The sequence below is a fragment of the Nothobranchius furzeri genome, chromosome 3 (genome assembly GCF_043380555.1).
Source record: "Nothobranchius furzeri strain GRZ-AD chromosome 3, NfurGRZ-RIMD1, whole genome shotgun sequence".
Lineage (NCBI taxonomy): Eukaryota > Metazoa > Chordata > Actinopteri > Cyprinodontiformes > Nothobranchiidae > Nothobranchius > Nothobranchius furzeri.
The window spans coordinates 88,929,218-88,956,052 of NC_091743.1; the positions used below are offsets into that span (position 1 = coordinate 88,929,218).

Sequence of the window (26,835 nt, forward strand, 5' to 3'; positions counted from 1 at the left end):
AACACACACACACACACACACACACACACACACACACACACACACACACACACACACACACACGCACACTTCTATACAAACACTCTGTACAAATTGATGCACACCCACCTGCTCCTTCTTGATATTTCGCTCTGTCTCATTCACACACACACACACTCACACACACACACACACACACACACACTCACGCACACATGCATGCACGTACCCGTGCACACATGCATGCACTCACGCACACACAAACGCACACGTGTGCACAGACGCACATACCTGCATACACACACACACACTACTACATATCAATACTGTAGACAAGCCTTCATTAAACCTCCATGCAAATTCTCCTCTGGCCGTTTCTGCAGACAAGACAACGAGGAATGGTTCAAACTGGAAATGTACGGTAAGTTCCTCCATAAGGCCGCTCTACACCCACCGTGCGAGTCTCTCTCCCTCTCTCTGTGCCTGTCGGCATCGGGCTGCTCGTTAGGAGCTCAGAGAGGAATCCTCCCAGACGAGCCGGCTTCTCCATCAACATCTGCCAATAGAAGGAGCTCCTACTGCATATACATGATCTAAGGTGAGGGACAACATGGACGCTTGGCACTAGGTTTGTTCAGTTTTTACAAAAATGTGAACCCGTATCCAGGTTCTGACGTTGGCACCGTTCCCCGCTCCATCATGTGAGCTCAAACGTTTGGTCCGCGACACACACGACATGTTTCACATCAACAAAAATAATTCTGTAATGATAAAAATAGAATACAAAGCTCTAGTCTGGTGTGCAAATAAACAGAGGACAGAACAGACGTTTAAGAGACTTCAAAGCATGAAAACTGGAGATGAAGTGCAAAATGACGCCAACCCTCCCAGCCCCGCCCCCCAACCCCAACAGGCCCCACCGTACTGTACACAAGGGCATTCTGGGATACTATATACTGTATATGTGCTCTATGATCACTGAATAAGTCGACCAGCTAAAAGAAAATTACAAATGTTGGCCAGAAATGGCGTCCACTGGCTGAGGTTTCCTCCGATCAGCACGTCAGATTCGTTTTACAATGTTGGTTGGTTGAAAAGGCGAAGGTTTCCACGGATCCAGGATGCCTCGTCCCCACTCGGATTCTTGCTCTGTTCTCCAGTCCTGATTGTGACTTGCGCCGTTTGCTCTCTCAGAGCTCGGAACGTCGGGAATGAGGGAATTTCCTGTATGCCTTCATTTCCACCCTGTTTTTATTTGATTTTCTTCCTCCTCCCTGTCTCATGGGCTTCTGACTTTGTGCAGATGTTCTTCTGTGTTAGGTCACTGTGTTAGCATGTGGGTGTGTGTGAGTACATTTAAAGTGTGTGTGTGTGTGTGTGTGTGTGTTTATGTCTACCAGGCCTCCTAATGCTCAGACTGTGAGGTGGTTCTGATTCTGTCTCACACGTGGGTCTGCATTCTTTGTGTGTGTCGGCTGTGGGAGTAGTCAGAGTGCTGCGAGGTGTAGGAGAAGCGAGTGGAGCTGCCGTACTTCCCGAGTCCAGGCTCCGATCCTGAAGGAGCTGGACCTGGAACCGGACCCCCTGGACCGACCCCGACCCCGGGGCTGCCAACCCCAGCTGGCACTCCATAGATTTCATAGGAGGGTCCAGCCTCCAGGGGAGCCAGGCTGGACGGAGCAAAGCCCATGCGGTAGGTCTGGTAGTGGGAGGGGTATCCGTAGTTGTCATAGGCCAGCTGGGAGGTGGAGTCCAGGAGGCTACAGTCTCCAGGGAAGTCACTGGTTCCAGGGGTGGGGTTAGCGGCGGGCTGCTGGTTTTGACCCCCACGAGTGAAGGTGTTGAACTGGGCGTAGCTGATGTGGGATAGTCTGGACGGAGGCCGGGGGTCGTAGCAGGCTTGTGGGCGTCCAGGGGAGGTGAGGGGCCCAGGAGGACCGGGGGCTCCTCCGCTTACAGTGGCCCCCGAGCCTCCAGTGCTGCTGCTGATAGAAGCCGCGCCCCCAGGTGTTCCGCCAGGAGAACGGTAGTCAGAGTAGTGGATGGTGGAGCGGGACCCAGGAAGAACTTCATCCTGAGTGGAGGCTCGCACGTTGTAGTACCCGTTGGTGGGGTCCTGGGGGCACAAAGCAGGTCGGTTTTAAGAACAGGTGTAACACGGTCACCCTAATGGTAAATTCAGTCCGTCTGCAGTCTCTTTCTGAGTAAAAGTTATAACCTGGTGGTTCCTGAAGAGCCTCAGTTCAGAGAAACAGAGTTTACACACTACAGGACAGATGAGCCATGGACTCAGAGCAAAGCTCCAATATCCTAACTTTAGTAGCTCATTTTAAAAACATGAACACTGCTCTCACTGTTCCAATAAAGGATTATTTACCCAGAACTCAGTAGTTCTCAGCTGTCTGGCAGCCGTAGTAAGATCAGAAACAACCCCCACGGCATCAAAGCTACGCGCCACCATTAAAGTAGAAATCCTGATTTTATGTCAGAGGTCACCATCTAGAGGAAGGCTCTGGTGCACTTGTTTCACGACCTCCCAGAGAATGCTCTGGAATCTTATTTCCTGATGTTTGGAGATCTCTCCTCTGATTGGATAACAGCAATACGACTTAACCACCGACTCCATTTTCTTTGCAACACTGATGTTTTATCTCCAGGAAGAAGATAAGCCTGGAGGAGTTCTGCTGTGCGGTGAAGTTGCTAATGCTAATGTTAGCTGATGCTAGCCGAGATGTTCTCTGCTTTTTCCTGGACGCTAAACCAACATCAGCTTCCCCCGTCGTGAGTCCAGATGGGTGAGTCCATGAATGTTGAGTGACAGTGTAACGTAGATCTGTCAGGATTTTCTAATCCTAGAGTTTCACCGTCTGTTTTCCATAAGAAGCTAATGCAGGAGTAGCGATGGGTACCGAATTCGGTACTTTTTAAGGTACAGACCGAATTACACAGTACCGACTGAGCACCGATTCACATCATTTGAAACGGTGCCTCGTTTCGGTACCCGTCCTTCATAATGAGAACTTGCCTAGACAGCTGCGCATGCGCAAGAGCGTTATGTCGTCGGTCGCTGCGAGCCAGTTGTAAACAGAGCAGCATGGTAGAAAGAACGCACGCTAAAGCTTGGGTCCACTTCACTAAATGTGATGGGTAACTGGGTGATGATGAAACCAGCGACAACGATCTAAGTGAGACATCCTCATCTTAATCTGCTCCGGTAGGTAAATATAATTAGCTTGATATGTTAGCTTCCGTTCCGCTAATGGTGCGTTCGCTTTCTCCTCGGAAATTCTAACTTCCCAGTAGGAAAAATCAAAGAAAAAAAGACGGCAAAAGGAATGAAGATACACAGTAAATTTAGTTCACAGTAAAGATGTTTGCTTCAGTTTAATTATCAGCTTATAAAACTACAAGGACGATGTTAAAATACAAACAGTTGAATGTTATTTATCGTGATATTTATCAAATATGGTTATATATTGAGAAAAATATATATTTAATTATAAAAGAGAATTAAAATATAAACCACTCAAAAGTACCAAAAATTGGTGCCGTTAAGTACCGGTATCGATTCCTAGGTACCGGGAATTGGTACCGAATCGATTCAAATGTCAAAGGTACCCGTCCCTATGCAGGAGATAGGTGTAGGAGACTATTCTCATGTTCAGCCTGCATGAAACACTCAGAGTGACTCGTTAGAATCAGAATAATAATGAAAAATTGGGTTTTCAGTGTTCCACACCTTTAAAGAAACTGTGTCTAACTTCTAATCATTTTTTTGTGGAAGCAGATATTTGGAGACGTTCAGCACATGAACCAGTCGACGTGAGGCTGCCTCTGTGCGGTGTCTGGTGTGAAACAGGTGTTGTACAGGAACATTGCCAGGTGGCCAACTCCAAACCAGAAGCTGAACAAAGTCTTTTATACTCGATGAATTAAAACAACTCGTTTCTGTGTTTGAGACGAACCCTCAGAGTTCGTAAGTCAGATTCCCACACAAAGCTAATTCTGTTTCCTCCGCAGGGTCAGCTCATAAAGCTTTAAAGCTCATGAATTAATCATTTTGTGCAGTTTTGTCATCTCTGCGATTAAAGCTCCGAGGATGTTTGCTTCGAACTCAGGTGAGTCGACCATGACCTCCCAGGGAACGCTCTGCACGGGCTTCCTGTCTCGTTGTCTTTCTCCCGTCCAGCTTTGCTGTTCTGGTGCTTCAGGCAGCCGGGAGGAAAAACCAAACAAGACGTCTGGCTGAGGTGAGATCTAACTGGGGAGGATTCACGTCTGCTGCTTCAAAGTGTTTACGGGTCGGGCTGCCCTCCCAGATTATTCATGGGAGAGAGTAGTGATCGTAGGAGGGTGGGGGCGCCGTTTTAGAGCAACACTTTGGCAGTTTTGCAAGTGAAAATGCTTCGTAACCCCCCCGGTGTCAAAACACACAAATGATTCATGCCAGCACAATGGGCATCGAGTATTTCTGCCTCCTTTTACCAACTCTCTGTCATCAGCTGATACGGCGGCAGGATCTCACCTTCAGATCGTACTCCTGACGGGTGTCCAGGGTGTCGCTGCGGAGGTCAGACTTCAGCTCTATGTCGTCTTTAAAAGGCTGATTAGAGGGAGAGAAGGACACAGAAGGGAGAAACTAAAGCATCAAACAACAAAAAGAAAAAGAAAAGGACAAAACAGAAGTGGGAAGGAGCAAACGGAGTGTGAGAGACAAAGAGAAAATGGAGTTAAGAGTTAAAAAGGAGGAAGTTGGTGTTTGCTGCAGGTATAAAGGTGCTGTGAGGTAAGCGGAGAGAGGTCGGTCTCACCGAGTACATGGCCTTGACCATGCGCGAAGCTGTGGACACGCTGCCGGAGTCCTCCTCTAAGCTGTGGGTCTCCTTGTTTATGGTCTCCACCTTGATGTCCGGTTTACCCAGCGTGACCCCGCGGCGGCCTGAAAACAAATCAGAGCGAGGGTAAATGTAACCGGATACACGTTTGTTTTCAGCCCGAGTGTTTTCTGAGCTGCGGGAGCAAACTCATCCACCGGGCTGAGAGGAAGATGATCTATTTGGTTTGGAAAATCTCGTGTGAAGAATTTAAAATGCCTTTGAGAGGATCGTTTTTACCAGAGAGTAGGACTTACTGCCTTTGCGCTGGCGGTACAAGACCAGGACGAGGACCAGCAGAAAGAAGAACAGGAGGATGGTGGAGCCCACCGTCCCCCCGGCTATTAGCCCAACAGGAACCTCCTCTGTAACGGCAGGGTGGAGAAAAGTAGACACCTCAGCAGGAATCACAACCAAGCTAGGATGTTTAATATAATAGTCGCTGACAGGACAGCTCGTTTAGGGAGGAAGGGTTTCCAACAGGTGCGCAGTTAGGGTGGGGGACGGGGGGTATCTGTCCCCCCCAGATTCAGATCGACCCCGATCCGCCCCCCCCCAACTACGGCCAGAAAGAAAACAAAATCGGAGGTTAAGCGCTTGAAGCTCCTTTTTCCAATTACACTGAATGCAGCATGACGTAAACAAACACCGACTCCAGAGGCGCCAAAGTGGTTGCTGCTAGGACGCAGGATGAAGCAACGATTACTGCGTATTTAAAAAAGACCGACAGTGTAAGTAGGCGGGACCGATCTGTCCGTTTATGCGTGTTGGTTCTAGTTTCAGTACGTTGTTGTCGGTGTTGGGACTTACTCGTTATAAGCGCCAAAGCCTCATTGCTGACTTTAACAAGTCTCATCTACAAATATGATCCTCATGAAGTCACTACTTTACACCAGAAGATAGTGGAGATGTGTGTCCAGGGTGTACTCTGCCCTGAATACGCTTCATATGTAGCTTCAGATTAAAATTATGTGGTACAAGACAAATATATATGATGCTGACTAGTGCGTGTGTGTGTGTGTGTGTGTGTGTGTCACGCGTGTGTGTTAAGCCCCGGATCTTCTTCAGTCCTAAATCCGCCCCGGGTCCTGACGGTCCTTGATGCAATCAGCTGGGTTCCTTACGTAGGAAACTTCAGACTAATTGGCTTAACGAACTGACCTGCATTGGAATGTTTTACTTTGTGAAGTGGCTTGAGACGACTCTTGCCGTGATTCGGCGCTGAGTAAATAAACCGAACTGAACTGAATTGCCATCACAGGCGGAACAATGAAATGAACATTACAGCAGCACACGCCGAAGGAAACTGGACATCTGTCCGTGGACTCCTGCGAGACAACGATCCCAACCACACGAGGCCTTCAACCACAGAAGACCTTTAAGGACAATTAAAGTGTTTGTTTTGGACCGAAGGCCAAATCCCGTTACTGATCTCTGATGTGATGGGAGGACCTGAAGCGAGCAGCTCATACAAGGAACCGCACCAGCGTCCCTGTTCTGTAAGGAGGAACAATCCGATGTTCTGGACTGATCAACAGTCACCAACAACAGAAGGGACTCACAGCAGATGAGAGGTTCTCACACATCCCACAAACGATTTGTCCCGAAACACTCACTCACCAGTCTCCTCCAGCGCGATGATCATGGTTCCCGGGCCGAAGGAGTTCCAGGCCGTGCAGTTGTACGTGGACAGGAAGTCTGACTCCATCACGTTGTTGATGGTGAGGGTGGAGAGCACGCCGCCGCCCTCGGCGGATGATTTGCTCTGCTCCACCGTGTACCTCTCCAGCAGCGTCCCCTTCTCCTTCTCCCACACGTTCTCCTTCCACGCCCACACCTGCAGCACACAGGGAACCGGACCAGCCGGTGTTTAAAGCGTCGTTCCTCAGACCTGTTTGGACCGGTCTAGAGTCTTGGTACGCGCTCGTCTGATAGCTCCAAGCAGCTACAGCGGTGTGAAACATTCAGAGGTTAATTATATCCTGACATCAGGTCCCAGATTCAGAACCCTTTGGTCCGACACTCAAGTGTGAAACACTAACGTGAGTCGTGACGGCCTCCATGTTTTACTGATTTCTGTGTTTGAACTACTTTAATCATGACGTTGTTTTTCTGAGCAGACATTTTCCTCATTTCTGTACGGTGATAATCTCCTCCTGGCAGAAACCTAAAGACTTTACGGCTGCCATAACCAAAAGAGCCTTTCCCTTCTCAGAAACGTTTGTACTCACCCCGTTCTGGTTCTGAACATTTCTCTGCATCGTCGTGTTTGTTATTGGCTCTGAGCGACTGGTTTACCTCCAGATCAGCTGCAGCGAGACACCTGGGCTCACTGGGCTGAAGGAGCTCCCGTCGCTCAGCGCCGGCTAGCGGTGACTTTTAAAAGCTGCTTCTAAAATCTATTTCAGCAGTTCCTGTCTTGATGTTTTTATCGTTTGTGTTTCCTTTTTACACGATTCATTTGTAAAGTGCTTTCCTTTATTCAGGTGCTCTCACACTGCCAGTGATGCTAAGCTGTGTAGCAGCCTCTCTGGGGCTGTCGTGGTGCCGGAGAGCAGCCCTGCTGCGGTCTGAGACCTACAGGACGTCGGATGATTCCTCGTTAGGGTATACGACATTCTGTCGCTATCTTTGTGCGTGTTTGTTTGTACCTCTAGTGATTGCTATTTCCTACAGCAGATATCACTCTGCATCATGGACGTAATTTTCACTTTGGAAGTGGGGGGGACACGGGGAGGGGGGTGATCTTTACAGTATGCTCTAATGGGAAACAGGCTTCAACACAAATGGTTGTTTTCCGCTTGGTCCTAGAGCTCAACCAGTGTCAATTTAATATAAAGTAATATTGTTTTTGGATGGTAAAAAGTGCAGGAGTCAAAACTTGAATTTGGAAAAAGTGGGGGGGGGGGGGGGGGGGCATGTCCCCCCTGTCCCCCCCCCAAAATTACGTCCATGCTCTGCTCATCTCTCGATTAATGTTTGGACTCCTCATCGTCTTCATTCCTCGTCTCCAAGGCTTGGACCCTGATTTGAGCTCCTCGCCACCTCAGGCCAGACCTACCCTCTCCTCTGCATCTACACCTCTCGTCCATAAAGTAAGACAGGGTATCTGCAGGTTTAAGGGAGCCAAATTTAAGACTTTTTAAGACCTTTTTTAAGGCCATTTTGACCAAATTTAAGCTATTTTTAAAATTAAATGTAAGCTATAATTTCCAGCAATAGCCTGGAGCCGGTGCTAACCACGTCGCGAACGTGGGGATTAGCCATCCAGTTACCGTTAAACCTCCCCATGGCGCGAGCTCCCGCTAGCTAAACCAGCTAATGTGCTCATCTAAAAATAGCCCCCTTTCACAACCAACTGCATGTGTACGGTTCCGCTTACGCCAACGTCGTACACAACAAATGCTGAACTAACTAGAAATTCACGAAATTTTTATAGAAATAAAAGAATCTTGTTTTTTGTGTCTTTGGTAATTTAAGACATTTGGAAACTGTATTTAAGGATTATTTGTCATTTTTAAGGATTTTTAAGGCCTTAAATCTGGAAAAGCTAATTTAAGACTTTTTAAAGAGCAAGTCAATCCCAAATAAACTTTTTTTTGCTGATAAACTAAATAAACGAGTGTCTAATCGTGCTGCAGACACGTGTCGTCAATAATTTGGCACTTCAGTGCATCTTAGTTTCAAATTTAAATATTCTGCCTAAAACTGGCAGAGTTGTGCCGTTGTCAGGTAAAAACTCTGCACTGTATTCTAATTTATGTTTATGTTTATGTGCTTAGCAGACGCTTTTACCCAAAGCGACTTACAACAATTATTTTTTAACCTATAGGGCATGTTGTGATCTGTGGGGGAAACCGGAGTACCCGGAGAAAACCCACGCATGCACGGGGAGAACACGCAACTCCACGCAGAAAGGCGAGTTTTGAACCTGCGACCTTCGTGCTGCGAGGCAACAGTGCTAGCCACTGCGCCACCATGCAATTTAAATCTGCCACCGCTATTGGCTAAGAGGTATGCTACGATGTAAACTGGTACATTATGATGTCACAATGTTGTCGTGAGCCTGTGTGTGTGTGTGTTTGTTAGCAGCCCCGCCCTCTCGGTCTGCCAGGCAACAGCATTTGTTGCATTTTTCAAACAGGAAGAGGGAGTGGAGTTAGACTCTGGTAGGGGGTGACTTGCTCTTTAAGGACCCGTGGACACCCTGCTAGGACTGCATCAGTTTGCACCATTTACTCTCCCCCGCCGTCAGACTCTGCCCCCGTACATCAGAGCTTCCTCGAGAGCGCCTCACCTGTCATCACCTCGTTTAATAAATATTATTACTGTTTCTTACCTTTGTCTCCCGGCTCTGATTCTGCATGTGGGTTAGAATATGAAACGCTAACATGACGGGGGCGGTCTGACAGAGGTAAGGCTGCCATTTGCACCGTCAGCCTCTCCAACCCCCACCAACATAAGCCAGTTGGGTGAAGCGTCTTGCCCGAGGACACGACGGCGGTGTACCCTGGCAGGAGCTGGGATGGATACTGCGATCATGAGGCAGCCCGCTCTACCCCCTGAGCTACTGCTGCCCCCCAGTTACCCAGGCTGTTCTCGGTTCCTTTGGCTGATTTAATGGTACGGTTGTTTTTTATGAGACTCTGCTGCAGTAACTGTGGGTCGGATGTTTTTGCGTCGCACCAAATGACTCCAGGAACAGTTTCTTGTATCTTGAGATGCGAGTTCCAGTTTCCTCTGAGCGGCTTTTCATCACGTTTCTTTCTGAGACGTCTTGTGTCGTCACCGGCAACTACAGTGGTTACAGAGTGATGGGGGGCGGGGGCTTGGGAGGAGTTGGAGACTAGACTAAATAAAATGAGGATTTCTGAATAAGTGAGGACTAAACGATGTCTAATGGGAGCGGGCCAGGTTTTACATTTGAAATTTGCCACTAAAGTGTCCAATGCTCACAGAGAGGTCCTGCTTTGGTGAAGACACTAAAATATTTGTGTTTACGTGAATTTCTGCTCATAATTGCACTGATTTATTTAAGGTGTTGTTAAACACCGAAGGCCTTTTTACTACTCCTCTGCAGGCGTCCATACAACTGAACAAAGGCAAAGGATGTACAGACGGAGACTTAAAAATTGCTTCAAGGTAAAGAAGGATGCAGATCTGCGTGTAGCTGGTAGAAGTCGGTGCTAGCTTCACGTGTTCTCTGCTGACTTCCTGACAGCAGCAACAGGTAGCATGTCAGCGGGTCACTGAGGCGGTGACGTTACGCGTTCTCCACCTTTAGAGCCTCTAAAAGCAGCTTTGTTATTCAGTGCAGGACTTCGGTAGTAGGGTGAGTCAATTATGCATCAGGCCACATGTTCCTTTAATCCGCCTGCTTACTGGAGACACGCAGTGTCTGCTGGCTGTGGAGTTTACTGGAACAAAGGCTCCTGCGGTTCCTTTATATTTTATAAATCTTTGTGTCCCAGTGTTCGCCGCCTGCATTAAGGAGCGCGCTGCGAGTCGGGACGGATCAACAGGACCACTGCGTTCTGTCTGAGCTGTGCGCTGATGCAGAGCTAAAAGCTAACCGGCTTTGGTTTGTTTACGTGACAGGATGGAGGAACGTTCTCAGGGAGTTTCAGGATGAGTCACAACTCCATAAAAAAGGAAAAAGGGATGGTGCCTATTAGTCAGGGACAGAAATGGCTGTTTTCCTAAAAGCTACAACCTTGTGCTCTTTATGACCAAAGCTTTCTCTTGTCTGGAGTCATTCTGCCCTGAATTATTCACACGCTGATCAAAACTGGAAGTTTCCTCTTAAAGTTAACAGACATGCTTCATGTGGTCTTTGCACTCACTATCTTATCTGGAGGGGGTGTGCTGGCAATGTAGCACTTCACCTCCCCTTTCTCCCCCCTCACAGCATACTGGACAGGCTCGCTGGAGATGATGGGTGGACCTAGAGGAGCAGGAATCAGACAAAAGAGATCAAAAGAATCAATGTAAAAAGTCATTATTATTATTATTATTATTATTATTATTATTATTATTATTATTGTTGTTGTATTACTACTACTACTACTATTATTATTATTGTTATTATTATTATTACTACTACTACTACTACTACTACAACTAGTACAATTATTATTATTATATTACTATTATTATTATTATTATTTGTATTATTATTATATTACTACTATTATTATTATTGTTATTATTATTATTACTACTACTACTACTATTTTTATTGTTATTAATATTATTATTACTATAATAATAATAATAATAATAATTATTATTATTATTATTATTACTATTATTATTATTATTATTGTTATTATTATTATTGCTACTACTACTATTATTATTATTATTATTACTATTATTATTATTATTGTTATTATTATTGTTGTTGTTATAATAATAATTATTATTATTATTATTACTACTACATATATTAGTATTAATATAATTACTACTACTACTAATAATAATAACATTATATCTCATGGTAATAATAATAATTTCTAAGTCCACAGGAGGTCGGCTGTGATAATCAATGTGGCGTGAGTGTAATACAAATTTCCTTTTCATAATAAAATCAAATATTATTGATTAATATTCTACTTTCGGCCCCGATCTGCTCTGCTAACAAAATGATCACTACAGTAAAAAGTGGTGCCTAGCTCTTCAAAAGCTCTTCCACCAGAGTGATGAGGGATATCATTTACGAGGGACTAAAACTTTTAAAATGCCGAGGGTAAGAACCACTAAGAGGAGTTTCTGTGTATCAGTATGTGGAGTGAAACTGTGGAATGGGCTGCAGGAAATACGCAAACATTGTCCAAATATAAACAAATTTAAATCACTGTATTAAAAAATGATAATTAATGGATATGAAAATGAGGTTCTCTGAGGTTCTGAAAACTATGATATTGTCATTATTATTTTGCTGTTGTTTATGTTATTATTGTTGTTATTATTATTATTACTATCACTAGTACCCTAAAATGTTCATGCAAAATGCTCTCATTAGTAGCTGCATATATATATTAATATGTATATATGTATGTATGTACGTACGTACGTACGTGCATACATATTACTACTTATGTATGTATGTATGTATGTATGTATGTATGTATGTATGTATGTATGTATGTATGTATGTATGTATGTATGTATGTATGTATGTATGTATGTATGTGTGTATGTATGTATGTATGTATGTATGTACGTATGTATATGTGTATTTATGTATGTATGTATGTATGTATGTATGTATGTATGTATGTATGTATGTATGTATGTATGTATGTACGTACGTATATATGTATGTATGTATGTATGTATGTATGTAGGTACGTACGTATATGTGTATTTATGTACGTATGTATGTAGGTAGGTAGGTATAGATGGTAAGTTGTAAAGTAAATTAGTAATGTAAGACAAGGGGGTGGGATTGAATAAGCACTTGCTTCTTCTTACTCCCTTTGGACAAAGACTTCTTTTTTATTGGTATATCTTTTCTTTTCTACTATGTTCATTGATTTTTATTTATTTATTTTTTTAAATATTTTGTCTTATGTTCAAATAAATGTTTCAATCAATCAATCAATATGTACCGTATTTCAGTTTTTACAGTTTGAAGAACAATTGTCATGGTATCGATAAAGTTTGCATCACAGCCTTTCTGCTTCTGGATCCAGAAGTTTGTAAGAAGCCAAGTTTGACTCAGCCTATACAGAAAGTTAGGCCGAGGCTACATCATCACTCCTTATATGGTCATGGTCTCCGAGTGGACCCTGTTTCATGAATAGATTTGCAAAGATTTGTAGAACCATGTTACCATGGTAACCTGCACATTAAAGAACTGATGAAGGTGACTGACTTGGATGGGGTGAGGGTTTCTAATCTCTGAGGGCAGAAGATGAAGAATGTTTTCTGACCATTGACTGTGAGCGTGACCTCCGTCTCTCCAACGCCGATTCGCGGTACGATGGCCTTGCACACGTACTGACCAGCATCCACCTGGGTCACTGACTTCAGATGCAGCTGGTTGCTGTTACTCAGAACCTGTAGTGGAATAAAAACACAAATGTAAACACGGAGGAGAAGTCTCGTTTGTTTCAGACTGACCCTATCTGGCTGCCCATGCAAACATCAGCTTTTAACCCATCAAGAGGGCTTTGGAGTTGCCTAGCAACCACATCAATCAGAAACTAAACCGTGAGGAAATGATGGTTAAATATGTAGCCACCTAGAGAGAAGAACACCTGATTATACAGACGTGGGAGTTGATGAGTTGGGACTTATTTAGAAAATGTGGAGCGAAGCAGGCTTTATTTGCCTTCTTGCTTTTTAGCTGAAAGGAGAAAACTGCACCACACCAAACCGTAACACTAAAACCACGTGGAGGGCTGCAGATCAGGAAGAAGAGCCCCTCTGTGGTCTTCCAGGTTCCAAATTAAAGCTAAAATATTGAGAATAAATTCCAAATCCTTTCTCAAGCCCAAAAATTCTACTTTATTCTGGAAATGTTAAACAAAATAAACATTTGTTCATTTAATTAGACTTTCTGACGCGAGTGTTTGTGAGCCAAACGTTGCAGACTAACTCGTCTCAGTTCAGACGAGTGGAAAGGATTCATCCTCCCGTCAGACTCAGAATTATGTTTGAAGCTGAGATTTTCTTTTGTTTGATCGTTTTTTGATTTGAGATTTTTTCACCTCCACACGGGCCTCTTTATTAGCTGCAGCTGTTGTTAATACAAACATCCCCAGGTGCAGCACTAATGGAAGCTCACTGATTGGTCAAACGCAGAGAAAATTTTAAATAAAATAAAATATCTAATGAGCCGATCACATGGGCGCACTCATTCATCCAGAGGTAGTGAAGGCAACCTCCAGAAGTGCTGAGTCATCTGTTATGACTGACTGAACCACTGTAAATATTACTGCTTTTTAGTCTCATTAAAATCTGAAACTTCACTTCCGGCTCTCGGAGGGTGCAGACGCTTTTTTCCTCCTCTCCTCCATATCTTATCCTCAAGGCCTTTGTCTGTCTCTGGGTGCACGGCTGCTTCTGCATTTTTCTGGAAAATGGAAACTGAAATATACTAAAATGGATCTCGTCAGTTGGTCTCTCAACGCGATTGATAACATTTTTTCAACGATGAGAACGGGAGAAGGGGCTCCCGGATGCCCCTCCGGGACAGACCCAGTTGGACACATCATGGACTCCTGGAAACAGTGGAACTTGATTTGTTTAACTCAGCTGTCTGTGGAGGGCTCTGAAGACGTGTGGATATTCGTGGTGTTGGTGTCAGGTTTCCTGCTCATTGGCCTTGGAGGCTACCTGGCTTACCGGAAAATTAACGAGGTGTCGAGGAATATTGGCCTGATCCCGGAGCTCAGAGATGGTTTGCACCGCGCTGTGAATTCACAGACTCACATAACTGTCGAGATGAATCGTAAGCTTGGGACTTTGGCGGAGATTCATTCTTTGGCACAAAAGATGGATGCCAACAAGGAGAGAGTGGACGAATCAGCACGGATTGGGATAGATTAATGTCCATTATTGGGATTTTGAGAGGTTGAGGACCAAGGAACTGTAAGACAGAGAGGAAATTATCTCTGTCTGGCCCCAAAACAATTTCTAATTGGAATCTGGCGCCCTTGAGCCTGCAAGGCTCCAACGAAAACTCCCCCCTCAGAAGATATGTGGAATGTGCCGTCGCTATGGCAACTCAACTCTGCCTCCTTATGTTGTGTTGTCTGAAGTCTGAGAGCTGCCCTCCTGGTGGAGGGTAACTGAAGTGCCTTTTTTCCCTCCACCTGAACCAATCCTCATGTAACCCTCTTATCTCTATTAAGGTAGTGCGACTCAGGGTTGCGAATGACCACAGTCACCAATTCTTGTCATGTGTCTTGCCCATGTATGTCTGATCTCTGAATTGTGTGTACTGAAACTCTAATTTCCCTCTGGGATTAATAAAGTATCTTTGATTTGATTTGATTTATTGAACTAAATTAGATTATTTTACTGAAACTTGTTTAACTTGAACAAAAGAAAACTAAAACAAGACAGAGCTTGCGTTGGACTCTTCTCACCATGTTGGATCCCTTTTTGAACCAGGTGAGGGTGAGCGGAGGGTTTCCAGCCCACTTACAGTTCAGGGTGACATCAGAGTCGATGTCGACTGTTTTTGGCTGCGGCTCCACCAACAGGATGGGACCAACTGGAGGTAGAGATGGAGACAGATGTTCGGTCTGAGGGAACATGTGTTCCTCCTTCTGGCTGTGAGGGGAACAAGGTGAGTGACTCACAGTGAACGTCCACCAGGATGCTGACGTTGGTTTTTCCAACAGCATTGAAAACCAGACAGGAGACGGGCTCGGTGAAGAAGGAGTGATCGGCTTTGGTGGTGAACACGCTCTCTCTGGCTCCCTGCAGCACCACGCCACCTTTAGCCCACCTACACGACACACACATCGACTTTTACAACAGCAGCTTCACTGTTGCAGGTTAATACAACAAACACAGAAACAAAGGAACTTCCTAGAAGCATTTTAATTTAACTACATTCAGAAAATGTTTGCAGCATCTGAAGCATGTCAGTGCAGCTGTTACCAGGAATCCATGCATGCATTAAAAATCTGGAATATTTAACTCGCTTCTGTAATCATCTACGCTAAAAAAAAAAAGAGTTTAACTGCTGCCAGCGGCTCATTAGGATCACCGTGGTAACCTAAAGGCCAAAAGCGGCCCAAAGGAGACAGAAATGCATTTAAAGGGACTTTACGGACTTTTGAATTTTTATGCTCGCGATTGCCCCCTCTGGCCAAAAGCGTAACGACAGCTTCAATAGTAGGCTCGTGCACGGGGCACGCATGCTGTACGTGCACACTCCTTAAAGGGGCATTATGGAAGTGTGACAGCCAAAACATGTATGTAAATAATAAAAGTCTTCTTCATACGTTCTCCTGCAATGCCCTGGTCCTGTAGAATGAGCCCTGGCATTTTTACTGTGATTGCCTGTTTTTCTGTAAAATCACAGAAAAAGAGAGATGCTCGGGTCGAGCAGGCTGCTTCATGCAGTGTGTGTGTGTGTGTGTGTGTGTGTGTGTGTGTGTGTGTGTGTGTGTGTGTGTGTGTGTGTGTGTGTGTGTGTGTGTGTGTGTGGTGTGTGTGTGTGTGTGTGTGTGTGTGTGTGTGTGTGTGTGTGTGTGTGTGTGTGTGTGTGTGTGTGTGTGTGTGTGTGTGTGTGTGTGTGTGTGTGGCCCGGAGGACAGAGGACAGGAGAACTCGCAGCTAATTAATTAAATAATTTGGTTCTGTAGCTTTCTCTTCAGCACAGCCGACAAAGGTTTATGATGGGTCAGTCCTCCTGCATGCTCAGATCATTCCCTTCTCTTACTTGAAAAATAGTTCCAAAATGAAAGTTGAACCCACATCTTTTTTATCTGTGAATTCAATGCCGTTCAGCGAGTCTCAAATAAAAATTTGGGCATCTTACTGTAAAAAATATACCATTAATGTAAAAAAGAAACTCTAAATGAACTATGTTCACATCCAGAATCAAACCCAGGTCTCCTGCATGAGAGTCCGACGTCTTACTAGGTGAGCTAAAGCACCATTAACATTTGATGTATCTGTAACATTTATATCCTTGATGACAGCTGAAACAACGTCAAACCAAAGAACGGTTCGGAGTGAAAATGGCTATTTTGTTGCTAATTTGCAGGAAATATCTAGAAGAAAGTTCTACAGAAAGTAGCTAAGGGTCCTCAGAAATGTAGCTAGCTTTGTCACTAGGCGTTAGGAACAGCGACAAAGTGGCACTGCCTCTCTCTCTGCTGCTAAAGCTACGGATAGCAAATGCTACGGGCGATGCCTGAGCGTGAACGCGCATGAAGCAGCCTGCTCGACCCGAGCATCTCTCTTTTTCTGTGATTTTACAGAAAAACAGGCAATCACAGTAAAAATGCCAGGGCTCATTCTACAGGACCAGGGCATTGCAGGAGAACGTATGAAGAAGACATTTATTATTTCTACACATGTTTTGGCTGTCACACTTCCATAATGTCCCTTTAAGAGCTGAGAGAGGCGATAATTCAACGGGCTTTTTGTGTAGTTGTGTTTCTTTGTTGTTTGGGGACCAAATGTTGCAGCGTTGTGAGATTGTTGTGACCGTTCCAGCTGAGAACAGGACCATGGCTGATCTGATATCGTCTCTGTTCTGTTGTAGGTTTTGTTACTACGAGACATGCACGCGCGCACACGCACACACACACACACATGCACGCACACGGTGGAAAGCATCTGTGTGACAATAAAGCCGCCTGATGACTCAACAATAACACGTCTGTTTCCAGCAGGTTTCACATGTTCAAATGTCTCCAAAGTTTCTGATTGTGAACATTTTCACATGATGCACGGCAGATGGAAAGGTCGTTTTAGTTCACTTTTAGGCGTGCTGACTCACCGGTGTTTAACACCATCAAACTGGATCGTATTTTCTCAAAACAATCAAGTTGGCCGAGTAAGTTGTTTTCGTTCAAAATTTAAATAAAGCATATTTGGAAAGCTGCCCGACTTTTTCACGAGTGAACCATTCTCGAGGAAGCAGAAGACAACAAACGTCCTGTCTGAATATTGCAGCTTTAAGAGACCCAGAGGCAGAAGCAGACCTGTAGCCCATAATAGGAGGGTTGGCGTGAGCCTGGCAGGTGAAGGTGACTCTGTCCCCTTCCAGGACAGATCGAGGCTCAATGGACAAGGTCACAGTTGGTGGATCTGGAAGGGAGAGACACTCAGATGAAGCACAAGCCAACAGAGGGTAAATCTAATGACATGCTAGTTAATATCTGTTCCTGGTGAGCGTCTCCTTTGCTAGGGTTTTGTGTCAGCAGTGAGAGACTTACGGTGCACGTTGAGGGTGACAGTCGTGCTTTTGCCCGAGGGAATAGCCAGGTTGGTGGCCACACAGCTGTAGTTCCTCCCCGTGTCAGTGTCTATGGGGTGGACAGGAAGGTAGCTGCGAGTGGTCACCCTCTTCCTGTCCGGAAGCACCTCCTGGTGGTGGGAGACTAGAATTACAACCAGCTGTAGCTCCAACAGTGTGTGTGGGTGTGTGTGTGTTACTAAACTCACAGTGATGCTGGCGGCACCGTCCACAGGCAGACCGTCTTTGAGCCACTCAATCATCGAAGGCGGTTTGGCTCCTCGGGACACACAGCTCAGGTTGTAGAACTCTCCGGCGTTCAGCAGCACCTCTGGACCTCCGTCGATCACCGGGTCATCTGGGGGAACTGTAGAGAGAGGGTGTGGTCAGAAACACAGCGTCTCAACACACACACACACACACACGAACACCAACATACTGAGAACGGTCAGCTTGGCTCTCCTGGACCTCAGCGCAGCGTCGGGGGCCTGGCACTCGTACAGCGCGTCGTCAGACAGATCCGCTGACAGGATCTCCAGGTTATACTGACCCAGCTCCTGGACCCGCAGCACTCGATACCTCGGCCAGGCTGGAACACGCACACACACACACACACACACACACACACACACACACACACATGCACGCACACACACGGAAAGAGAGTGAGAGGGAGAACTTCAACCAGAGCTTGTTTCCCACTGTAGAAACGGTCCCCAGCTGTCTGTGTTGTCTCCCCGTGTTTACCCGCTTCCTGCTGTGTGTTTCTGATCGTCTCCTCATCGGTTTGTTTCGACACCATCAGTGTGTTTATTTTTTGTTCTTGCATTGTTTTGTCTACTCAGGTCCTCTGTGTTTGATTACAAAAACAAACAACTTGACCTTTCCTCAGCCACTGAGAAAGATGAAGTCAATAGTTACCATCCCGCCTGTTGTTCAGCTAAAACCAACTTTCATTTCTGCCACCTTAAAATGGCTCCATTACCTAAATTTCAGTTTCATGAAAACTTATTTTAGAACAAATTTGCATTCAATGCTGATTTCAGTAGTTACAGAAACTCTGATGGACTCCAGAAATCAATCATTCTACTAATCACTCTTCAAATCTAATGATCCATTAGGAGACTGGAGCTGTTTTCAGTCACATACTCTGCCTAGCTGTTAGCTAATCGGTCCTGAATGATGAAAACATTATTTTTCTAAACAGGAAGTATTAGCCTCTTTTATAAAGCAATGCCACCAATTAGCCACAAAGCTGAGGCAGCATCAGGGAGCCTTCGGTTGCTTATAGGTGGTCAGATCACGGTAATAATGTGGCACAGTCGTGTCCTTCTTACTAAATATCATGCAATGGCAGAACCTGTGTTGCCAACTGTTTTTGACTGAAAGTAGCTGAAGTTCCCCCCAAAAGTCGCTAGATGTCGCCAGATGATGTCACGTGCTAATTTGCGTACGAAACAAGGACGTCATCTGGTTTGCGTGATGACATCACCGGTCTTGTAGAGTAAATCAAATAAAACCCGCGTGATTTTTATTAAAAAATTATTTAAAGGGACTCTAAGGAAGTGTGACAGCCAAAACATGTACAGAAATAATAAATGTCTTCTTCATACGTTCTCCTGCAATGCCCTGGTCCTGTAGAATGAGCCCTGGCATTTTTACTGTGATTGCCTGTTTTTCTGTAAAATCACAGAAAAAGAGAGATGCTCGGGTCGAGCAGGCTGCTTCATGCGCGTTCACGCTCAGGCATCGCCTGTAGCATTTGCTATCCGTAGCTTTAGCAGCAGAGAGAGAGGCAGTGCCACTTTGTCGCTGTTCCTAACGCCTAGTGACAAAGCTAGCTACATTTCTGAGGACCCTTAGCTACTTTCTGTAGAACTTTCTTCTAGATATTTCCTGCAAATTAGCAACAAAATAGCCATTTTCACTCCGAACCGTTCTTTGAACGTTGTTTCAGCTGTCATCAAGGATATAAATGTTACAGATACATCTAATGTTACTGGTGCGTTAGCTCACCTAGTAAGATGTCGGACTCTCGTGCAGAAGACCTGGGTTTGATTCTGGATGTGAACATAGTTTATTTAGAGTATATTTTTTACATTAATGGTATTTTTTTTTACAGTAAGACGCCCAAATTTTTATTTGAGACTCGCCGAACAGCATTGAATTCACAGATAAAAAAGATGTGGGTTCAACTTTCATTTTGGAACAATTTTTCAAGCAAGGGAAGGGAATGATGTGAGCATGCAGGAGGACTGACCCATCATAAACCTTTGTCGGCTGTGCTGAAGAGAAAGGTACAGAACCACATTATTTAATTAATTAGCTGCGCGTTCCCCCCCCCCCCCCCCCCCCCCCCCATACACACACACGGGACTGTCTCAGCTGTTATTTTCATTAAGGAGTGTGCACGTACAGCATGCGCGCCTCGTGCACGAGCCTACTATTGAAGCTGCCATTACGCTTTTGGCCTGAGGGGGCAATTGCGAGCATAAAAATTCAAAAGTCCGAAAAGTCCCTTTAATTTATTTTTTCATATTTTATTAAAATAAAAACCCCATAGAATACAAAACAGCAGCCTTTAAAACATCAAGGAAAGATGGCACATAAAAATGGAAGGAATATTTCTATTTTGTCTGAAGAGAATGGAACTCGTAAACACAAAAATATTGAATTGATAGGAATGTATGTATGATTGAATTAAAATGAATTTTCTGTTGTAGTTTTCAAGTGCCTTGAGATGTATTCTTCTGTTGTGATTCAGTGCTATATATTGACCTAAAAGATCATATATATATATATATATATATATATATTGTTTTTGTTTGGTTTTGTTGTTTTTAGTACTTTTGTGTAGAAAGAAGCAGGTCGTATTTAGTATTCAGAGACATTACATGCAAACTGCCAATGACCTGCCAATGACTTACAGTATTATTCTGTTTTTTATAAAAGTTTTAAATGTGCTACGTTTTTGAACTCATCATAGAGTTCCAATGTTCCTTGAATGCACCACAGGTGGTGCGAGAAGCCATGTGAGTGAGACGCTGCCTGCCAGTGCCAGCCGAGCTCAGCTGCCGAAATGCGGCAGGATGGCGGAAGGAGCGGTCGCCCTTTATGTAGCTCCGGTAGCTATCTCAAATAATGGACTTGTGAAAACCCACAAAAGGTTTGATTGGTCAGTGGGGGTAGCGTGATCATGCTGCACGCACATGCGCAGATCATTTTCTTTCTGGTCCTCTGGAAGGAAGAACGGTTCTGTTGCTTCAGTTGCATCTCTAATCTGCAGGTAAAGTCTGCTACAAAGTTGTAGTCAAAGTAGCTGAGGGGGGTCAGAAATGTCGCCAGATTTGTCGCTGGGCGCTTTTTTGAAAAAACGTCGTTAAGGGGGTCTGAAAAGTCATTAGAAATGGCGACAAAGTTGCTAAGTTGGCACCACTGGGCAGAACAAAGGGGGTATGTCAGACGTTCCCTTAGCTTGAACATAATTTGCTTTTTATATTTTGATTGAAGCCGCTCTACTTATGTTTTTTTCACAGGCCACTCCCAAAGGTGTGAGTCCTTCACAGTCCGCATGAACTGTCTGGTGATCTGAGCTTCAGCTCTAACAGAGAGAACGTCTTGGAGCTCGTATTACTCCAGTTTAAGGTCTCGGCAGATTCTGTTTACAAAAGCAAATCTTGCCCTTATTAACTTTCATTTTCAACATGGTTGTCAACCGGGGCTTGACACCACCCTTTATTGCGCCAAGGCATAATCTTCATTCACAAGTCCAGCAATGCGGTGATATTACTACCAAGTGTGGTAGCACAAATTCCCGCATCACCTTGCCACCACAGCCCTTTCGTGAAACACACCATGGTGGCAGTATTGTGCAGATTTGCTGGCAAGGTGTGTCTTGAAAAAGCAGCTGATGGCTAAAATCATTCATCAGACAGTTGCTTCACCCCCCCCCCCCCCCCTCCCCCACTCCTCTCCTCACATGGGATTGTGAGGTCCTTGGATCAGTTCGCCGGTAACTCGTATCACTACATCCTAGATGAGACAGACTATATCCACCCCTGACTCTCCCTTTCACTTCTTTGAAGTGGAGGCTGAAGGTTGTGCTAGATAGCTGCAGAATCACTCAGTCGCATGAGAGATCTTCGCCCCTTCCCACCCACCACACGTTTGATTATGTTGTGATTGTCTGAATATGTGCTTTTAGGTTTGAGGTGTTCTTCCTGCACCCCATCTTTGTCCGTGTTGGGGACTGGGTGGGGGGCCTGCTTTTGTCCCTCATCCCTTCCCCTTGTCACCCTTTACTTTTTATCTGCATTTAGAAGCTATAGAGTGGTTGCATGCCCAGTCAGCTTGTTTCTGTCTACATGTATCGTATGTCTGCTCTTGGAAAGCTGTAACTGGAACAAAAAGTTTTGTTGTACCGAGATGCTGGTTTATCCATTCTCTTCCGCTTATCTGGGGTCAGATCGCAGGGGCAGTAGCCTAAGCTGGAAGGCCCGGATTTCCCTCTCCAGCCACTTGGGCCAGCTCCTCCGAGGGAATCCTAAGGTGCTCCCTGGACATCAGAGAGATGTAGTCCCTCCAGCGCGTCGCCTTCTTGCTCGGCTCTTTCTTCACCACGACAGATCGGTGCGCCCGCATCACTGAAGATGCAGCACCAGTCTGCCTATAGATCTCCTGATTCATCTTTCCATCACTCGTTAACAAGACCCTGAGATACTTAAACTCCTTCACTTGAGGCAGGACCTCTTCCCTGACCCGGATCAGATTTAGGGGAGCTGATACTCATACCAGCTGCTTCACACTCGGCTGTGAACCGCTCCAACATAAGCCTGAGTTCACGGACTGATAAAGCCAACAGGACCACATCATCTGCGAAAAGGCCTGATCCTTAGGCCACCAGAGTGGATCCCCTCAACACATCTGCTGCACCTAGAAATCCTGTCCATCCAAACGTTATGGACAGAATCTGTGACAAAGCGCAACCTTGGAGGAGTTCAACTCTCACCAGGATTGAGCCCGACTCAAGCCTGATTTATACTTTTCCCATTCTCCCTCGCAATCTCCAGAAGCCCCCAAGTATACAAAGCTGGTCCAGTGGTTCACGGCCAGGATGAAAACCACATTGCTCCTCCTGAATCTGAGGCTCAACTATTTGACGGATACCTCCTCCTCTCCAGAACCCCCGAATAGACCTTACCGTGGAGGCTCAGAAGTGTGATCCCCCTGTATTTGGAACACACCCTGCAGCCCCCTTTTTAAATAGGGGACTACCACCCCAGTCTGCCAATCCAGTGGAACTGCCCCTGTTGTGTATGCAATATCCTAGCGCCGCATCAACCAACACAGCCCTACAACATCCAGAGCCCGAAGGAAATCTAGGCAGATCTCATCCACCCCCAGAGCCTTGACGCCGAGGAGATTTTTGACCACCTCAGTGGCCTCAGCTCAAGAAATTGGTGAGCCCAAACCAAAGCCCCCAAACTCCTCTTCCTCATTGGAAGACGTGCCGGTGGGATTGAGGAGGTCTTCAAAGTACTTCGCATACCAGTCCACAATGTCCTGAGTCAATGTCAGCAGCACACCATCAACATTGTAAACAGTGTTGGTGGTGTACTGTTTTCCCTTTCTGAGATGCCGGATGGTGGACCAGTACCAGTATCCACTGGTTGCCTCCAGAGTCCCGTGGACCGAACAGACCACATAGGTTTCTTTCTTCAGATTGACAGCACTCCTAACCTCGACGCTGGAGACACGGAACATGGCCCACTCAAACCTTTTCCCCCATCGCCCTTGGGACGCATTCATAATTCTGTCGGAGGTGGGAAGAGAAGCTTCTTCTGGCAGGAGACTGCTGGTTCAAGGACAAATCAATTCTGTTTCTGATCATTTTTTTCAAAATGGCAACAGCAAAGCCCCTTACAGACCTAATCTGATTATGTAAAGCAACGGTGTCTATTTCTGGTCCTCAGGGGACATGCATGTCCTGCATGTTTTTGATGTTTTCCTGCTCTGACACATGTGCGTGGATGGTCTCCAGCAGGTCCCCAGGCTCTTCTTAACCATATTAATCACCTGCTGAACCAAATCAGGAGTGTACGAGCAAAACACCTCTAATGCTTCCAGGACGGTGGCCCCTGAGGGTCAGAGTTGGGCATAACAGGGAAAACTGGTTCAAAAGGAGAAATATTTTCTGCTTCTCATTTAACTCTCAAGTTTCATTTCCGGTATTTTCTTCTATCCTAATCCTGCCAGGAGATTAATTCCATTGCTCTTTATTTTTCTGATTTAAACCTTCAGATACTAACAATCCAAAGGTCACATGCCCCAGGCTGCCCAAACACAAACGTTGTTCAGTTGGTCAGAAAACATCTGATCTGTGTCAGGACCGGGGCAAAAAGATGTCTTCTTCAGCATCACTCTAAAGGCCACAACCAGGATGAGTGTCCACATAATACCTACTAAAATAAATAACACAGCCAATCCCTCCATTACAGAGCCGTAACCAGCTGTGCCTCTGCTCTGTATTCTCACCATTAGGGGGCATCCATGTCCTCCTCTGGGGTGGGGGGGTTGCATTCTGACAGCAGCATTCTAGGACTCAAATTTACTCCAGTTTGTGGTGCAGAAATTATTCGCTTGCTGCTCAGATCACACGTGGAAATATCCTCTGACCTGAGTCTTGCGTGTCCTCATTTTAATGTGCATTTATCCATGTGTGTCGGCCTTTTGCATACATGCATTTGCATGTGACGCCTCAAGGAGCGAAGGAGCATGCAAACAGCTCGAAGCAGCAATTTATAAGGAAAGTGCTTCACAAACACACATGAACATGTGTATCTTAGTCCCCACACACCAAGCTTTCACAGTAAGGATAAATGATTAAAGCAGGGTGATAAAAATCCGAGAGGACGACAGTAAAACATCCAAGATGGGACAGACAAGGACAGGCAGGAGGAGATAAATGGAGGTACATTTGGTGCAATAATATTTTGTGTTTTGTCCTTGGGAACTTGAAGTCATGGAGAAGATTTCAGAAAAATCCTCTTTCGCAGGTACAAAACAACAGCTACACCTATTCAAAATATTGGGTACGAGTACACAAAATGCGTTATTTGAGTCACACATAAAAAAAATCTTACAGTTTGTTTTGCCCCAGTTGATGAAAAATATCTGGTGCAAAAACAATTGTGTCTCGACTCTGGGAACATGAAATCACAGAGATAAATCTAGAAAAGGTACGAAACAACAGCTTTACCTATTCAAAATCTAACTATAACTTGTGCCTTTTTTAATGTCACTCACAAACGCAAAACTACTGTCACACTTCACATATTTTTCAATGCAGGTACACAAATTTGTTACTGCAAATTACAGAATATGGAATTCCTGCTCTAATAATTTTGCTCCACTTAGTCCAGCACATCTGGAGAATAAGTAATTGAAATACTTGGATTAACATCTTGCAACACCACATACCTTCATTTAAAAATGTAAGATTGTGACAGAAAGTACATTTTGTTTAAATTTATTTACTAGGGATTTAAGAAAATGCCGATTACGGCAATATATCGTGATATTTTCCCCAGCGATATTATATCGATATTCAAAAGCTGTGCATCGAAAAAATCGATATCGCAATATATCGTGATATTTTTTCTTGCAAAAATGTATCAATATTCAAAAGTCGTGTATCTAATTTTTGGAAGAATTTATATGGAAACATTTGTGTATTTTCTTTTCTTGTGGTGCAATTCAAACGCCGACCACTAGTTGGCGTTTTGTTTCTACCATTGAAATGTAGGGCTGGGGGTAAACGATTATTTTTAAAACGATTATTCTGATGATTATTTTATCGAATAGTCGACTATTCTAATGACTATTTAGAAAATTAATCTAATGATTATTTTTCTATTGCACAATTAACAAAAACCAGAAAATCTCAAATAAATTCCTCAAAAACATTAATAAATTGTTACTGTAAGAGAATAAACACTACAGGCCTTCCATTTTGTACAACACTGCTTTTATTGTGTTGGTTGGTTATGTTCTGGTGACGTGTAGAACTTGGGAGTGCAGGCTGCTGCCTGAGAGGTGGTTGGAGACGGAGTGTCTCCATGCTGCTTTGTTTTGGTCACTTATGTGCGTGAGGCGAGTGGTGTTACGACCCTTCCCGGGGAGTTTGGCTCGTGTGCAAAAAGGAAGGGACAATAAAGGGATTTAAAAGTTAAAACAATGATCAGGTTTATTTACAACTACAAAAAATCATAAATCTTTCCATCCACAGGTTGGGAATAAAAAAACTAATTCTGCCTGTGGGGAATTAAAACAAAGTACAAATAAGTGGGGATGTCCCACTGGGCAAAGATTACAGGGTTCTGGACCAAAATAAGGATCTCCAAAAGTCCAAACTCTAAACTGGGCGGTTAAACCAAACTCAAGGTGATATTTTAAACTAAACCGAAAACCCACAACACTCTAAATGTAATAAAAGGGAGATCTGCACCACAAAAAAGATGAACTCTAAACCAAAACGTAACAGCTTATCCAAACGCAAGAAGCTGTTAGCAAAGATGCTAACAGTAGCTTTACCAACATTAAGTTCAAGTTACCAAGTTTAAATAAAACAAAAACACCCAGCAGCAAACAGACCAGCATGGAGGAGAGACTGCTACCACCAAAACAGCTCTCCTAATGTCTGAAAGAAGCTCCTTAATGAAGGGAGAAACGCTCCCGGTGATGTCCTACATCTGCGGTAGAGACAAAGCAGCGCATCTGACCCCGGAAGTTGTTGTCCGTTGCCGGGAGATGAAGGCGGGCAACACAGGAAAAGAATCTAGTAGTGGACGGACATTGTTCCGGGTCTTCGGTATTTGGCGGAGATGTTTGTGAAGGCGGAGAAGAGGGCGAACTAGAGGAAAAACAGGCAGATTCCACCTCTATTTACAAACTCCTGGGGATGCAACAAGTGGGCGTGGTGCGTCGACTACCGGATCTGACGTCGACAAATTTTTAGAATCGAGCCGTTGATGTCGTCGGGGCTTC

At 44.8% G+C, this 26,835-nt stretch overlaps 1 protein-coding gene across 2 annotated transcripts in view; it reads right to left on the minus strand.

Annotated features, from left to right (window-relative positions):
* Window positions 1-1,198: 1,198 nt before the first annotated feature.
* kirrel1a (kirre like nephrin family adhesion molecule 1a) overlaps window positions 1,199-26,835 on the minus strand; it is a 59,358-nt gene continuing 33,721 nt past the window's right edge. The window contains exons 3-15 of one of the 2 annotated variants that reach the window (XM_015958227.3): window positions 18,230-18,379; window positions 18,000-18,157; window positions 17,771-17,921; window positions 17,537-17,642; window positions 15,173-15,321; window positions 14,957-15,084; window positions 12,794-12,920; window positions 10,697-10,797; window positions 6,474-6,690; window positions 5,111-5,218; window positions 4,791-4,918; window positions 4,505-4,582; window positions 1,199-2,095 (exon numbers count right to left, since the gene is read on the minus strand). In XM_015958227.3, coding sequence (XP_015813713.1) covers window positions 1,421-2,095; window positions 4,505-4,582; window positions 4,791-4,918; window positions 5,111-5,218; window positions 6,474-6,690; window positions 10,697-10,797; window positions 12,794-12,920; window positions 14,957-15,084; window positions 15,173-15,321; window positions 17,537-17,642; window positions 17,771-17,921; window positions 18,000-18,157; window positions 18,230-18,379 — 2,276 coding nt within the window. In that variant the 3' untranslated portion in view covers window positions 1,199-1,420. Of the gene's footprint in view, window positions 2,096-4,504; window positions 4,619-4,790; window positions 4,919-5,110; window positions 5,219-6,473; window positions 6,691-10,696; window positions 10,798-12,793; window positions 12,921-14,956; window positions 15,085-15,172; window positions 15,322-17,536; window positions 17,643-17,770; window positions 17,922-17,999; window positions 18,158-18,229; window positions 18,380-26,835 lie in introns of both variants that reach the window. The other variant, XM_015958226.3, reaches the window with a different exon arrangement.